Source organism: Anastrepha ludens, chromosome 2, assembly GCF_028408465.1.
Source record: "Anastrepha ludens isolate Willacy chromosome 2, idAnaLude1.1, whole genome shotgun sequence".
Classification (NCBI taxonomy): Eukaryota; Metazoa; Arthropoda; class Insecta; order Diptera; family Tephritidae; genus Anastrepha; species Anastrepha ludens.
In genome coordinates, this window is record NC_071498.1 from 146,248,853 (window position 1) to 146,265,865 (window position 17,013).

At 38.0% G+C, this 17,013-nt stretch overlaps 1 protein-coding gene across 1 annotated transcript in view; it reads left to right on the forward strand.

Annotated features, from left to right (window-relative positions):
• LOC128855501 (uncharacterized) overlaps positions 1–17,013 on the forward strand; it is a 198,863-nt gene that overhangs the window by 95,371 nt on the left and 86,479 nt on the right. The window contains exon 5 of the mRNA XM_054090457.1: positions 9,840–10,147. Within this exon, the coding sequence (XP_053946432.1) occupies positions 9,840–10,147 (308 nt within the window). The remainder of the gene's footprint in view (positions 1–9,839; positions 10,148–17,013) is intronic.

The following is a 17,013-nucleotide window of genomic DNA, read 5'->3' on the forward strand; positions in this document are numbered from 1 at the left end:
CTGTTTGTATGGAGCTCGTTTCTCCAGAAGTCCCTTGCGGTGATCACAAGTTCTTGGAGATTCACCTAAAATCAATCGGACAAGAAAAATTTGTTTTATTAATTGATAATCTTGAGCCTGATCGAAGCTTTTTTTGCTTTTAAAAATTAACAATATGGCGGCCTTGGGAAATATTTTTCAGATTTTCGAGAAAAAAACCGACAGCTAATTGTTTAAAAAAATCGATAAATTATAGTATATAAATTAGTATAAGTTTTATTGAAATCTACCAAGCGGTTTTTAAGTTACAGTGATCACCAGTTCAAAAAAAAACAAACATAGTTTTGAGGAAAATGCATTCAAAGTTTTGCTATTGAGCTCCGAAGCGCCCGAGCGTCATTTGTTAATAATTGAATAACTCGAAAAGTATTTGTCGGACTCACTTCAAATTTTTACACAATATTTTCAAGATATTATATGATACTTTAAGGAAATGCAAAAAAAAAAACAAATCCAATTTTTGAAAATTGTGACTACCCCTAACCCCTCAATATTTTTGTAGCTCATCATTATTTATCGCTACAGCTTCTTCTTCTGGTCTGCTGAACAGTATGCTTCCATGCTACTTGGTCCGCTGTTTTCTCCTTTCATTATTTCAGTTTTAGTTGCTCTAAACCTTATTTCACTTCACCTAGCCATCTCGATCCTTGACTTCTTCCAAATATTTTCCTGATCATTTTCCTTTTAAATATTTATAGTTCTGTCTTTCTTTATCAATCATAGGCTCATAGCACGAAACAGGCCAAACTACTGTTTTATACAGTGCCAGCTTCCAAGGTCTGTTAAGGAATTTTGATTTGAAGAGTTTCATGAATGGCGCGTATGCTTTATTGGCTGATTGAAGTTGTTCGCCTATTGTGACGATCGTCGTGTTGTCTGCTGTTAATTTGCATCCAAGATATGTGAACGTACTTACTACTTCAAATTTTTGTTTTCTGGTATGAACTTATTTGGTGATTGTTTTTTTTCTTCCACAAGAACCACTTTGGACTAAAATACATTTGTTTTAAACTCCCAACGCCTGTCGCTGATAGATATAGATATTTCAATTTTATTTATATACTTAATATTTAGCTGTTGCCTTTAGCGCCCCGGTTCAAAGTCCCGGACATGAGATACCATCTGATATAAAAAGTTTTTTCTAATTGCGCTCGGCCCTTGACAGGCAATGGCACATCTCCGAGTATTTCTGCCATGAAGGAAGCTCCTCATAAATAACTATAACTGCCGTAAAACTATAGGGCCCTCCATTTGTGGAATACCATCAAGATGCAAAACACAAATAGACCAGGAATACGGCCAAGCACCCAATGAAGGGTGTAAGCGCCCATATACAAGGTGAAGTCCAAATCAAACAAGACATAAAAACATTTTTATGGCGCCATATTTTGAAAAAGTTAGTGCATTGGAAGTTACATCCCTAGTTGACTTCCAGTGAAAGCTTGGTGACATTCGATTCAGTGGAAGCGAAATTATTGAGTCTATCAGTATGTTTGCGTCATCGGAACAAAAATGAGTTTCGAACAAAGAACTAACATCAAATTTTGCTTTAAAGTCGGTAAAACGTTTACCGAAACATTTGAATTGATGAAAAAAGTTAATAGCGATGAGTGTCTATCTCGAGTGTCATTTCGATACCAAAGTTCATTAGTGGCTTACAGAGATGGTTGTGAGGGCATAAATGACAGTGAACGGCCCGTATGTTCCCAAAATCAGTAATCACCGAAAACTCCATCGAAATTGTTCGTAAAATTCATGGAATCGGAGTTGAATATCTTCAAAACATCGATTTATCGCATTTTAACTGATCATTTGGGCTTACGAAAGATCTGTACAGGTTTCATCCCGCACAAGTTAACTGAGAACCCAAAATTGCTCAGAATTCAACATTCGAAAGATCTCATTAAGGAGGCGGGTAAAGACGAGAACTTCCTTTACAGCATTCTAACTGATGATGAAACGTGGTGTTCCAACATGAACCTGAAACTAAGCGCCAAAGTGCCGAATGGAAGGCCCTAGACGAGTCACCACCCAAAAAATCGCGTTTGAAGAAGTCAAATATCAAGTCGATGCTCATTTGTTTTTACGATTCAAAGGGAATCGTCCACAAGGAGTTCGCGCCAATGGGCCAAACGGTCAATGCAAGTTTCTATCTTGGCTTTGTCGCATAGCATACCGTCCAAAATTCTTGTACCGACATCCTGAAGGGCATTCTGGTCAATGACCTGAAACACTCTTTGGAAAAGCTTTTAGATCGCGCAAAACTGTATCGAGACTAAAGGGGACTATTTTGAATAAATAAACTCGAAATTATCACAACAAAGCTTCCGGCGTTTCTAATTTAGCTCAGACTTGTTCATTTTGGAGTTCACCTTGTAAAAGCCCAGAAGCACTGGAACACCAAACTGACCATTTCTCACGGTAGAGAAAATACATATACATAGGTCTATGTAATCTTTGGAAAGTTTCCGTGTACAAAATGCATACCACTCTTCGGGTATCAGTGAATTTGTAGAAATCAGCTGATTTTCGGACGTAGTAACTGAGATAACAGCGGTTTGTTTACAATAAAGATAAGCAAAAACTGAGATTGTGTTAATGATATACGAAAAATTCAACTCAGGCAGCGTAAAAATACGAGTGGTGAAATTTCGCTTCGAAAGGCCAAATATTTTGTTATTTTGCGCTATTCGCGCTATTAGCGCTATTCTGCTCTTAGTCACAATTCGTCCCCTTAGTATTAAAATAGCCTATAAATTTTTTGATGTTTTGAGAAAATGAATTTCAAACTTTTTATCGAAAGTAGCTCCCACTCAAATCTCGTTATGTCTGTAAATATTTATTATTTTTGACTTACGTTTTGACCCACTTTGTGGAACTAGAATTTGACCAAATTTTGACCACATATAAAATCGACGATGGAGATTCCAAAAGTTCAATAAAAAAATAATAGCCTATGAGCACATAGGCTATTGTTATACTAAGGGGACGAATTGTTGTATTGTTTTCCATTTTTATTGTTATTCAGTAGCGAATTCCTCCTACCTCCTCTATTTGTGTGTTACATCACAGCTAGACAAACTTTCATATATAGATGTCGCAATCTTGTTATCTATCATGCCTACCCGAAGCAAATCGTCCAAGTCATTTGTTATTATTTTTACACAAAACTGTTGTCAATAAAATTTTACAGTTTTCACAAACTCGCCCGCACTTTTTTTTGGATAACTTCGTCCTAGTGAGAAACGCAAATTTGGCTCTCAGCAGCCCGAAAAAAGGGGAAAACGGGCAGTTCAGCTGATTTGCTGACGTAACAGATGATTCGACAGCGGTTTGTTTACGACAGTGATCGGCGAAACCTGAGATTGAGTGATATATGAAAAAATCTACGCAGCCATCGCTCATTTTACTTTGCTGCCGTCTGAACCACGATTGGAAGGGCCTAAGAATACGTGTAAAATGATCGGGACCAATTCTATTATCGAGTCGCCTATGATCGAGTAACCAAGGTGACTCTCACAATTTTGGTTCGGAGGGCTAAAACTAGGATTTTATTATCTTTGGTTTGACTAAGCACGAAATTGCTGATACCAGAGATATCTGGCTCTCAGATGGCCGAGTACTCCATATTTTATGTAGATTAGAGATTTAAATGTGGAAAAGGTGCTCGGGAAGCTGAAAGTTGATGCTACATTTCTTAACAACTCAATAAAAAGATGTGGAACAGTACTTTGTTGAACTTCCGAAAAATCATTAAGGTTGTGCAATTATTGGAGGATCACCGGAGTAACTCCTCTATTCTGTGCTTTTCCCAAAATAACTAGTCAAGAATTTTATCAAGTAAAAAGCCTTTTGGTATTCTATGCAAGTATTGACTAACCTGAAAGCTTTGCAGCGTAGCGTCAACCGAAAGTTCTGCGTAAGCGAAAATGAACCATTGGCATCCAGCAAACTTCTTAAGTAACGCGGAAAACAGCTTCTTCTAAAATAGTTTGCACCACTTTACAAAATAATCAAAGAGCAAAAAGATTTTTTATTTGCCAAGCGCATTTGGCAATTTGACAATTTTTCCAGAAAGAAGCTTTTCATTTAAGTCACTGAATATAGAATTTTTGATAAATAATCCATGTTGATAAATGAACCAGATGTGGAATCTGTTAAGTGCACAGAATAAGCAGAGAATGTTAATGCAATGAGAAGGAGCAAATGTTAAATGAGCTTTTTTCGAGTTCTAATTTATAGATCATAATAAGGTCATTTCAAATTCAACTATCTTCACGAGTGGGGAATTGCAGATATTTACCACGCGAGTGACGCGAGTGGAGGGTTTCTATATTTACTTACCACGCTAGGACAAGAATTCAGATATTTTCTGCGTTTACCAAACTACTGAGGAAGTTCATAAGATTTTTCGGCACACTACTAAGGAAATCCAAGCGAATAAATTTGCGATTAAGAAGGCCGCGCGGCAGTTAGTTTGTGGTGCAGAAGCTAAAGTCGGCGGAATTATTCGTTTTGTTTTTTGGCACGTATATAATTCAGGTTCAAGTCCTGAAGTCATATTTTTTTTCTTGCACACTTTTTGTTTACAATTCAAACCAGGAAAGTTTGGTAAAATTTTTGAGTTTATTTTAATTAAAATTTCTTTAAAATACTGTTTTTTTTTGTATTTTATAAATGGAAATTTCTTTTCGGTATAAAATAGTTCATACTGGATATGACCTGACTTTTATAAATCAATCAAAACAGAAAATATGTACATATATCTATAATCTATTTCATCAAATCCAAATTATATTGATGAGAAAATATCATTCTAATATCCGTCCAGAAAGCCAAACGCGCATACACACATGCATATTCATATAATTACGCATACAAACTTTCAACTAACGCAGAATATGTGCATATAAAAGTACGAATCGAATAAATGAGTGATTTAGAAAAGTCCATTAATAATTGTAGTTTAGCTCAATCGTGAAAGACGTGTCGTGTATGCAGTAAATCGTCTCATATTTGACTCAGGTTCAAGTCCTGTACACAGTTTTTTGTTCGATATTTTTATTTCATTTTTTATATTTGGTTTAATTAGAATTGATTTAAAATAGTGTATTCAGGTTTTTCTAATACCTGTTATTTAGAAATTTATTTTCTATATAACATTATTCATACTTCTTTTGAATTAATTTATATGTAAAACAGCCATAAAGGCAATCATATGAATATGCATTCCTATATTTAATCTCTTCAGTCAAATCTGAACTACTTACATACACATATTGATGAGAAAATATTCTAATATCCATGGATGCATCCCCAGCAAAACCTGCGTGACCGAAACTCTCACACAATTACACTTTTTTATTTGTTACTAACACATATGCACTCGTATTTGTTTGGAAATCGACTTTCTTTTTTGATTCTCCGTCACCTTTGGCAAATGTGTAAGCAGTAAGCAAACTTTATTCATATATTTTTTCTCATTTTTGCATCAATAGAAATAGAACAAAAGAAAACGATAAGTGGCTGTCAAAGCAATAAGTCAAAAAGATATCTTTTCTCTCTTTTTGATATCAAAGTAGGCCGAGAATCAAATTGTCAACCTTTGGCAAATGTGTAAGTAGTAAGCAAAGTTCATTCAAATACTTTTACTCATTTTTGCATCAATCAAAGTAAATAAGCACCGTAGCCGAATGTGTTGGTGCTTGACTACTATTCAGAATTCACACAGAGAACGTCAGTTCGAATCTCGGTGAAAGCAAAATTAATAAAAACATTTTTCTAATAGCGGTCGCTTTGCAAACACCGAGTGTATTTCTGCCATGAAAAAATTCTCCTCATAAACATATCATAAAACAAAATAAAATAAATGTATAAAAAAAATTTTTTTTTTGTGATTCGAACCAAAGATTTTGGATCGGAAGCCCACATTGCTAGCCGCTAGGCTATCGCGCTGTGCTGCCGGCGCTGGCCTAAAAGTTATTTTGTTCGCCGCTACGTTTATATGAAACTGGCACTGGCAAACGAATCCATATGTATGAAAGGGATAAAAAATCACACGTACACAAAATTTTTGGCACGATTTTCCCAACGCTTTTAACAACGTAAAGGGGCGTGGTTAGTGACAGTTTAACGACCACGCGTGGCGGTTACGTGAAGGGTAACCTGACTGCCACTCTTCTTGCTGGGAAACCTTCAACGAACGCAAAATGTATGCATATAAAAAACAGCAACTGCGACCGTCTTCTTGTCCGTCAGTGAAAAGATGGGATATGTATACCCTATGAGCAAAAAGAACCGGGAAGGTGATGTTGACTGTTTCCTTCGATTGCCAAGGCATAGTCCACCATGAGTACCTTCCATCGGGCCAGACAGTCAATAGAGAATATTATTTATCCGTTTTGAAACCTTAGAGAGATGCTGTGTGTTGGAAACCCCCGGAAATGTGAGCAAACATTTCTCAGATTTTGCATGATGATAACGCGCCATCACACTGATCAAAGAGAATACAAATCGGCCTGCCGGGGGTGTTTGGAGGACTGGGTTAAACGTTGGCACATGTGTGTTGCTTCAGACGGGTCAAATTTTGAAGGAGATAATATAAATTTGCCTTAAATTTAACTCTGTTTTGTTTAGTTTAAACATTCCCGGTACTTTCTGCTCATAAGGTACATATATGCGGCTTTGCGGACAGCAATGTGTGATTCACTGGAAGTCGCATTAACTCGCGACTGTCGCACAGTTAGAAGACATATTTACATACATATAAGGGTGCATACATACATACGGAGCCGCGGCCACTCGACATGACAAAAATTTAAGATTTATCAAATACTGGCAAATAATTCCACGCGAAATATTCCAATATTGACTATTTTCGAATGGTCGCGAAAATTGGCATATGGGCGGCTCGTTTATGAATGAAATTGAAATATGAGCTCTAACTTATGAATGAACTTTTTGTTTTTGATCTAAATTGTTCAGCGCCGTCGCTGATAGAATCATGGCCGCTGCGACTGCGTCTACGAATGTGTTTTGCTTTTGTAGTCGCTAGGCTTAGATTTTAGCTTTGGGCGACATGCGCATGTGAGGTATGTGTTTTTGTTGTGTTCTAGAACATTTTAGAATGTGTGGTGGCAAAGCAGCCATCGCGTTATGCTTGCTGTTGCTTTTGCGTCTATCAAAGTATTGTGTTTTTGTAAGTACAATATTAGGAATATCGACTGGTGAAAGACAAAAGTACACGGAAGCAAGAAGGGAGCGCTGTGCTCGCGCATATGTATATGTATGCTTGAATGCATGAACGTGCATGGATGTATAGGGTATTTTTTTTAGAGGTTAGGTTTTCAAGATGAAATAAAACGTATATAATTTAATGTTATGGCCAAGAATTTAACTTTATTATAAAGATAAGGGTTTGCCATTATGTTTTAAAAATGATTTTGGGCAAGTGGCCGCCGCGGCTGGCTCGAATAAATTCCAGCCGAGAGGCCCAATTTTCGACCACTTTTTGCAGCAATTGGGACAGTATGTCAGCAATAACGCGCCGAATATTCTCTTCCAAGACGTCAATCGTCTCGGGCTTATCTGCGTAGACAAGCGACTTCACATAGCCCCACAAGAAATAGTCCAGCGGTGTTATATCGCACGATCTTGGAGGCCACGCCACAGGTCCACGGCGCGAGATAATGCGCTCACCAAAAGTTTCCTTCAATAAATCGATTGTTGCGTTGGCTGTATGGCATGTAGCGCCGTCTTGTTGGAACCAAAGGTCGTCCACATCAACATCGTCCAATTCAGGCACGAAAAAGTCATTAATCATGGCTCTATAGCGCTCTCCATTGACTGTAACATTATGGCCGGCTTCAGTTTTAAAGAAATATGGACCAATGATTCCCTCTGCCCATAGAGCACACCAAACAGTGACTTTTTGAGGATGTAACGCCGTCTCAGCAATGGCTTGTGAATTATGTTCACTCCAAATGCGACAATTTTGCTTATTGACATACCCATTGAACCAAAAGTGAGCTTCATCGCTGAACAAAATTTTCTTCGATGCGTCGCGCGAACCGAACCATTATTTTCGTAATAAATTTGCATGATTTGCAAACGTTGTTCAGGTGTAAGTCTATTCATTATGAAATGGCAAACCAAACTGAGCATAAATCAAGTGACAGCTGTCAAAAAGACCATCTACGAAAAAAGTAGTGCCAACTTGAAAACCTAACCTCTAAAAAAAACACCCTTTAGTAACATATGAATACAATTATTTTGTAGGAAGTTTAGAAGGCAAGTAGGTATATATGTATGTATGTATATATGCTAGGACATAAAGTCGGTATATATGCATACATAGAGCAGAATTGCTTTTGCACTTGTTAGGAAGAAACTCGTTCACTAGTGCGCATGTGTATTTGATTTCTTGTAAGAATGTGATGTGGTATGACATGTGTACATACATAAGTCAAGGTTATTTGGGCATACTTGCATATGTGATATGATGTTCTTGCGCTTGTGCATTATTGTTTTTCATATACAAATGTACATACATACATATGTATGTAAATGCTGTCGAATACATAAACTATAAATTGACATACAATATAAAATAAGTGTTGATTTATCTTAAACCGTTTTTTTTTCTGAATGCAAATACCTCCTATTGACATGTACACACATATTATGTACTTATGTATATTTCATATACCATCATTTATTTACATATAAAGTATGCGTTCATTTATGTACATATGTGTGTAATGAAAAACTTCATGAATTACTTTCAGAACTTTATTAAAATTAATTCGCGTCGCGCGCATGCACAAAACCTTGGTTCACAACGCAGGCGCAGAAATAAACGCTCTGCGTATTTATCCTCCCCACGTGACTCGCCATCAATTCTCGGCGCAAATTTTTTTTTTCGTTTTTAAATTTTTTTTTTTTAATGTAATCGTAAAAAAATTTGTAATAAATTTTATGTATCCGCTTATCATTTCAAAAGTAACAAAATGGTAAAAAAATAAGTAGTCGAAGAAATAAACGCACCACCTATTTTTCCTCGCCACATGTTCGACTCGAGTTCAATTCCCGGCGCAAACTTTTTTTTATACATTTTTTTTTTAAATCGTTTTTTTTTTTAATGTAATATACGAAAATAGTAAAAATTTAATTGGTTTAATGTCGAGGTGAGAAATGTGTTGTGTGTTGAGGTGAAAGATATGTGGTGTTTCTAATTTTTGTGTGGGCAAAAGTCAGTGAGGTGTCTATAAACTCGGTGTGCTAAATGACCTTATTACAAATCTTTCAAATCTCAATTGTACTAAAAAAAGCTCACAGTAACATTTGCACCTTCTCATTGCATTAACATTCTCTGATATGAGTAAAAAACAACAGTTTCGTTTAAATGTGTAAGGAAGAAGGAAAGACAAGAAAAAGAAAGGAATAAGTGTAAGAAAATTTTAATTTTTTTTTTTAATTTTCTGATTTTTTTAATTTATTTTTAAAAGTAGCTTATATTTAAAAAAAAAAGCATTTACAAAAAAAAGCATGAAAAGCAATTAACTTCACATAATTCCATTTAATTCACATTGACAGTCGGTGCACGCATTGCCACTTTCTTAGCAATTCCACTTTACTTTATTTACTTGACACTTTCTTCGCGTATCTTTCAATAAGCGTAAGAGCTTCATTTCTCTCAGGAGAATTTTTATTTTTTTTTGTTTCTTGTAGTGATTCAATATTCTCATTCCCTCATTCTCGCATTCACTCATTCTCTTTTCTTTGTCAATTTTCTCTTGCAGGCGAAAGGACAGCAGCGCATTACAACGTTCCGCCAGCATTGATTCCTTCGCCGAGATTGTGTGGAGCGACACGCCGCGACCCTCACTCGACATACCACGCTCCTCCGTGGTGCCATTCAGCAAACGTCCATCGGCCAGCAGTTTGTTCTCCAACTGCAGTGCCACATCGCAAACAACCCAATTGAATATCAATTACGGTGCCGGTGGCGATTTGTGCAGCAGCGGCAGCAGTGCGGGTAATAGTCGACGCGAAAGCCTCTTAAGTCCATCGTCAACGCGTCGCAATAAGCTGACCAGAATTATAAACGGTAAGTGGAGCACAAGTTGTGGTCACGTACGGTCAATGCCAATACACAGGTACATACCCACATACATACACGCTAACACCCATACACGCATACATATATGATATACTTGATTGGTGCGTGTGCCTAAGTTCATGTATACGTATATGTGTGTGTGTGTAATTATTGCAGCAGTTGTGTGGCAGCGGACGGCTGAGTTGGTGTCGAGCCAAGTAATGCCGCATGCGCCACAAATTGGAGCATTCAAAATGAAAATGCGCACGGAAGAGCACAGAAGTGAAGCCAAGAACTAAGTGTGAGAAGAAAGTTAAATGAAAACGATTCATTGCACTTTGTTGTAGCGTTACGTATATACATACACACATACATAGGGGATTGTGAGTATGTTGATGGCAACGATGTTAGTAACTGGGTGGCGTTGTGTGACGATCCGTTAGCCGAATTGCGGGGCTCTTTTAGTTAATTTACATAAATTGCATGGGCATTGCACCTGCCGCTTACCGCTTACCGACTGATGTCATTATCCCTACGGCCAGGTTGATTGTTTACAGTAAAGATTATTGTTATTTTTGTAATTGCTGCTTGCCTTATTTTGCAGAAAAAGTTTTACACTATGTAAAATGGAAAGTTACAAAAGCAAGCAGCGAACGGAAAATACCCTGCAGAGAACTTCTAGCCAAGTGACACAAATTTCTGGTTGAGGATAGGTCGATTTCGCCCATTGCGTACCACTTTGCTACTAATATCGGTTGTAGCGACATTTACCTTCGAATTATGTTAGTAAAGGACGATCAAAGTGAACTCAAACACTCGTCTGCCTCGCATATTGTGACCGTTGCGTCGTGTGATGACATCATTTTGCGTCTATTTTGGATTACTTTTTTCTTATTTCACACAAAAATAATCGATAGCACAGGATTATACGCTACATGCTGTCGTTCAAAATAAGATTCTTTCTTAATCCTTGATTAAAGATGCGGAAATTTTGTACGATTAATCCGCTTCTCCAATTACGGTGTATGTGAAGTGAAGGCATCGTCGAAGGCAGTTGCAAAATTGGACTTGAAAAATTCTGCAAAAATATTAGCGGCATCGGCAGGAGTATTAGAAGCTTTGTAGCGGAAAAAGAGAGGATTTAGAAATATTAGAAATAGATATCTTTCAATTTACGAAATACCAAAAGATTAGTTTTTACATTTTTTTTAAAGCTTAAAACGTAGTTTCTGTGCAAAAATGTATCCAAACGATGGACTCTAACTTTTGATTCAGTTGAAGCATTTCATGTGTAGCTGATCAGTTTTACAACTCGAAGAGTCTCTGGGTGCCAATGCCGAAACGAAAATCACCCATAAATCCTAGCATAGATTGAACGAGAGGAGGGCACCCGTTGAATGTATTCAAAACATGCATCAGTTGCTTAAAGAATAAATAGAAGTTTTGCGAACAAATCGCAGTTTCAAATTCACTGAAATCACACACTAGTCTTCTAGGGTGCCAACCAAGGTTTAGTCATCCGCTGTTATAGTCCCGGAATCTATAGAATCTGTTGATTCCTTGAAAATCGCTGAGAACCGGTTAATGACCGGATGTTGCCCACACCTCTACACTTTTTTGGTAGGAGGTGCAAATCAAAATGACAGAAACATCATCACACCAGTGGCATGTGGGGCATGCTCTCACTAATACTATAACGTTCCTCCTCCTCGGCGCATTTTCACCCTGGGACCGCTGTAAGCTTTTTATCAATATGGAGCTGCGTTTATGTCTATTGACACAACCAGGTACCTTCGCGCAAGTCTCTCACTTGTGGACGTATCGAAATTGTATGCCAGCGATAGTATCCACTTCTCTCACTGTTCTCATATGTAAGTGGTTCTGGAAGAAATGGAATATAACAAAATTTGCGTTAGCGCAGTATTTGCGAACTATCGTCTTGTCTTCTGTCTGATGTTATTGTGCGTGATAGACTCAACTGTCTGGGTTTGTCGCCGTCCTGTCCAGAAACAGTTCATCCGCATTTCGTACTTGATACTGTAGCTGCTGCTGCTGGGCCTTGCGCTCCCATTCAATGCATTCAAGTCGTGGCATTATTTTTCCGACAAATGGCCGAACCACCTCCCACTTAGCACTGGACGGGCACATGTCTCGTATAAGGTTAAGAGGATTACGTGAGTGTCCTAAAACTCTTCGAAGTATTGCACGTTCTCGTGCGAAGCGATCACAATGAAAGGCGATGTTTCCACGACAGTCGGTTCTACGATACCGAAACGACCCGGATTTATATCCGGCCAAGGACTGTTTTCTCTTACCGTAGGGCAGCTTTAGAAAAATTGGCTATCTGCCAACTAAAAGCGGTGAAGATATTACATAAAGCAGCCGTGGGCGGTGAGTAACTGCGTAAGTTAATAATCAGCATCACCATGCTCGCCTTTCAGCTACCCAACGAGATGTGACATTACCTTGTACGTCCATCTCCTTTTAGATGACTCTTCGCATCTTCTTTGTCACTCGTACAGCGATCTCGCTCTCTCTCGATGGTTTTTTCCGTTGCCCGTCCTTGCTCGCTATTGAGGTGGCGCAGCGCTCTTCCGTGAATATGAACTAGTAATTTTCCGGCTACAAGACATATTTCATCATCTGAGACCATTCTACATATATGCGCATGAAATCGGCAATGCAGCACTTCCCGCATGTGGACATTCTTGGCTTCTGCCCATACCGGCGCGCTTGGAGCACGATTCAGTCCAACTCTGCATTTTGTACATCCTGCCATCAACTACTCTGCAAAATAGTCTCCATGAACTGAAAGCCAGACCTTGCCTCAGTTCTTTAGTACTTCAAAGTCTGCAAATGCTAAAATAAATAAATAGCACGAATTTAATGTAACATTAGCATTGGCAATCATGCTGAACCGCCAGTCACTACTGAATCATTTGCTCTAATTCACAACTTTATTTCGAAGCACGCACCAACGCACACATTTTCACATATCCCCAATGGCCCACCCGCAGCAAGGTACGAACGAATATTGGTAAAGGTGAAACCGTGCATGCAGTGGCAGATTCAATTCAAATGCCAACAACGTCTAAATGAAATAGCGAAATTATTCGAAATGCGACCATTTGTGGTTATGCACCATCACTGTTGCCCACCCTCTTTTGGCGATTCTGATGTGCACTCTTTGCTAGCTTTAAATGGGCGTAAAGTTACTCAATGTGAAGCAATGCAGAATTCAATCTCTGCCATAAGTTTCTTTACGGACTTTAGTTCAATGAAACGATTACTCGAAATAGGTTAATCCGTACAACAACAACAACAGCAAAATCATCATTGCATATATATCAGCGGCCAAGTAAGCCGATACGGTTACGCAACTGATTTTGCTAGTTTCTATTAAAAGTGTGCAACATCGCACCGACTTTGTTGCAGCGCCCATCCACCCCCGCATCTGAGCACGGTCGCTGCTGTGACTAGCCGCTGATTGGATTTGTTGCAGTTCGCTGTTCGTTATTTGTTGCTTGGCTTCCACTCACTCACTCCTCACTGGTGGTGCGGTGCTCACGCGCGTACATTTGCACTCTTTTAGGATTCCAATTCAAAGTTGATTGAAAAATTGTGCAACATTCGATGGGAAGGACAACATTTTTGCACATGCTTTTGCGCGTGCCTGTATGCGTATGCACGAGTATTGAGGAACTTTGTTTGTGCATTTCTCTATATGCAAAAGTGTGAAACTGGTGTCGCGCCCCGTTGTCTGCTCTGCGATTAATGAGAATTTTTATGCACACTTATCTTGAGGCATTCCTCGTTACAGCAATGAGTTGGCATGCCTTGATTTTCAAATAGCAAACAACATCGCCAGTATTATTTGTACCAAAGCCATACTTATGTACAGCTGCTGGCCACTGATTTATAGCCGTTTTGAAATATGCAAAGTTTACCGCTCGCCTTCGATGCTCAAATCGAGTTACTCTTTATTGCCGTTTTCCACTATTGCTCAGTGGCGTTTCTGCTCACCTACTCGCTACTTGTCACCACTGATTCTTATTGGCTAATACAGGTATGCTACTTATAAAGGGTAATCTGATTGGAGGTACTTTTTCCAATGGGGTTCTTTTGACTTTTGACGCGTGACTACTGTCAAACCAAATACATAATTTTTTTCAGTATTTAGTGACATTTCATCATGGAAAGACTTACGCTCCAACAACATTTACTTATCGTGCAATTGTCTTACAAATATCTACGTTCTTTATTTATCGCGCTCTCAAGCCAACTTATGGTGTATGGTGACGAGGCCCATTTTTGGCTTAATGGCTACAACAAGAAACGGCAATTTGGGCTGAAGAGCAAGAAAGACGATGCTGGTGTCAATGTAAGAGTGAATGGGGAACACTATCACGCCATGATAAACGACTTTTTGATACCGGAAATTGAAGCCTGTCATGAATGGTTCTATACAAAAATAATAAAGATTGCCCAATCAATTTGAATTTTCATTGCTTCAATTTCAATTTAAAACCGATATCTCTAAATTGATCACCCGTTATAAGGCGAAAAGGAAACAATAGACAACCTGGCTTAACTACAGAAGTTGTCTCGAATTGTTGGAATATATTATATTATTGCCTGACCGAATGATTGCTCTAGATTTCTGATATATTTTCTCAATAAAGTTAACACATTTTGTGGAAATTCTCATTGCGTATAATTTGTATATTAGCAGTTTTCAGGAACTTTTTCAAAGGCGGCTTAAAAGTCAACACAAAACGCATACACTTCTTTTCGCTCATTAAACCTTAAGATTTTAGCTGCACAATTCCTCGTTAGTTCATTACTTTTTCATTGTCCTCTTTTTTAAAGATATCTTACTGACTATTTCTAAAAGTACTAAAAGTTTGCTGGTTATTTGTGAAGTTATTCGTTTACTGAAATGTCACTTTAAAAATATTTGTATAACATTTTTCTTATACTATTACTATATAAATTAGTAAAAAGTACGAGATATTAAAAATACTCAACAAATTAAAAACAAAAGCATGTAAAAATTATTTGAAGTACATTTTAAGTTTTATGAATAAGACTATAAATTTTCAATAATAACTAAACTGTTTTAAAAAATGGTTCAACCCTTCTCGTCCCTAACATAGCGTCTTAATATTATATTTGAATTCCCTTATTTAGGCAAACAATTTTATCTGAGTGTTATGCATTGTTTGCGTGAAGCTATTGGCCAAAATTCTCAATCGTGTCGTCGCAGACGGTATTCCTGCTCATGACAGGAAAAAAAATTGAGCCCCACAGCCACCGTACTTATGTACCTATCTAACCTATACAAGTCGGTGCTTGTTCATTAACCTCTACTAGGTAGTAAAAGACTATTCGCTCCATCACTATCGTTTTGATAAGTGGGGTGATTGGCTCCCCATCGTTGCTCGAGAAAATGTATTTCTCTATTTCGCAGTGAAGCTTACGAAATCATGATATTTTCTGGTTAGGGATGTCTAGAGCAATTATGTTTCCAATCCTCCGATTCCTAGAACTGTAAGAGGCCACAGTGGCCTAGACTTTTCTTCTTTCTTTTCTACTTCAAACTGTCACTAAATGTATAAATACATTCCCTCAAAAAAGTACCCGTAATTGTTCGATAAGGCTAAATTCGGTGAATACGGTAATAGTTCGATGATTACGGTGATTTGTCGAATTTTTGGTCAAAAAAGTGTTCACAATATGAGCCTGTGGGACGGTGTGTTATCATGGTGCAAGATCCATGGGTTTCTTTCCACAAGTTGGGCCGTTTCCTACACACATTCTCTCTCAAACGTCGCATAAATTCCAAATACTATTCTTTCTTTTCCGTATAACCATTTGGAACAAATTCCGAGTGCACAACACCACGATAGTCAAAGAAAATGCGTCATTCAGCCGCCTGTTGACTGGTTTGCATATCAATCTCATACACCCACGTCTCATCACCTGCTATGATGCGCTGGATAAATGTTTGGTCCGAATTCACTTGCTCAAGCATGTCTTCAGCCACCTTCCCCCGATGAATGAAATCAATTTTGAAAGCCTACGCAAAGCCTATGCAAAAACCTCCAACAAGGGCTCAATCGCCCATTTCATGTTTCTGGCCGGAAAAATATTCGCAACTGTTTGAAGTGGCTTATCGTAAATTTGTCGTGGTTTTATTTAATATTTTTAGAAGGCAAGCCAAAAAGTGTATTTCTGCCATAAAAAAGGCCCTCATAAAAATCCTCTGACGTTCGGAGTCGGCTTTCAGCTGTAGGTCCATTCTTGTGTGGAAAAACATCAAGACGCACGCCACGAATAGGAGGATGAGCTCGGCTAAATACCCAAAAAGGAAAAAATGTTCAAAATATCGAGTGAACTAAGTTACTCAACAGGCAGGCACAGAGGGAGACCTGAACTCAGAAGTGCATCTAAATTATTAAATGCTGCCCTATTTCGCAGAAAAAAGCCGTAGTTCTAAAAATTAATAGCGCTGCAAAGAGCAGGGTTGTATTTACTAGAACCTGTTTTTCGCATGGAGAACTTAACTTTTTCGAGAGTTCGTAGATTTATGCTGGTATTCAGTATCGGTCTCAAGTCACTAAACTTCAGATTTTATAATGGAGGCTATTTGTGTGACTTGAGACGGTTCTGGTTATTAGTAACTTGGTGGTGAAAATCGCTAGAGGCAGTCCGTTGATAGTGTGCTCTGGTTAGGGTTGTATATAAGGACTTAAACAAAAGTCGAATCCTTGAAATAGTAAATAATAATAATAACTTAATAATTTTGCTTTATAAGAGTTTTATGTGAATCGATTGTTACAAATATAAATTTAAAAGATCAAAAGCAGAATTAA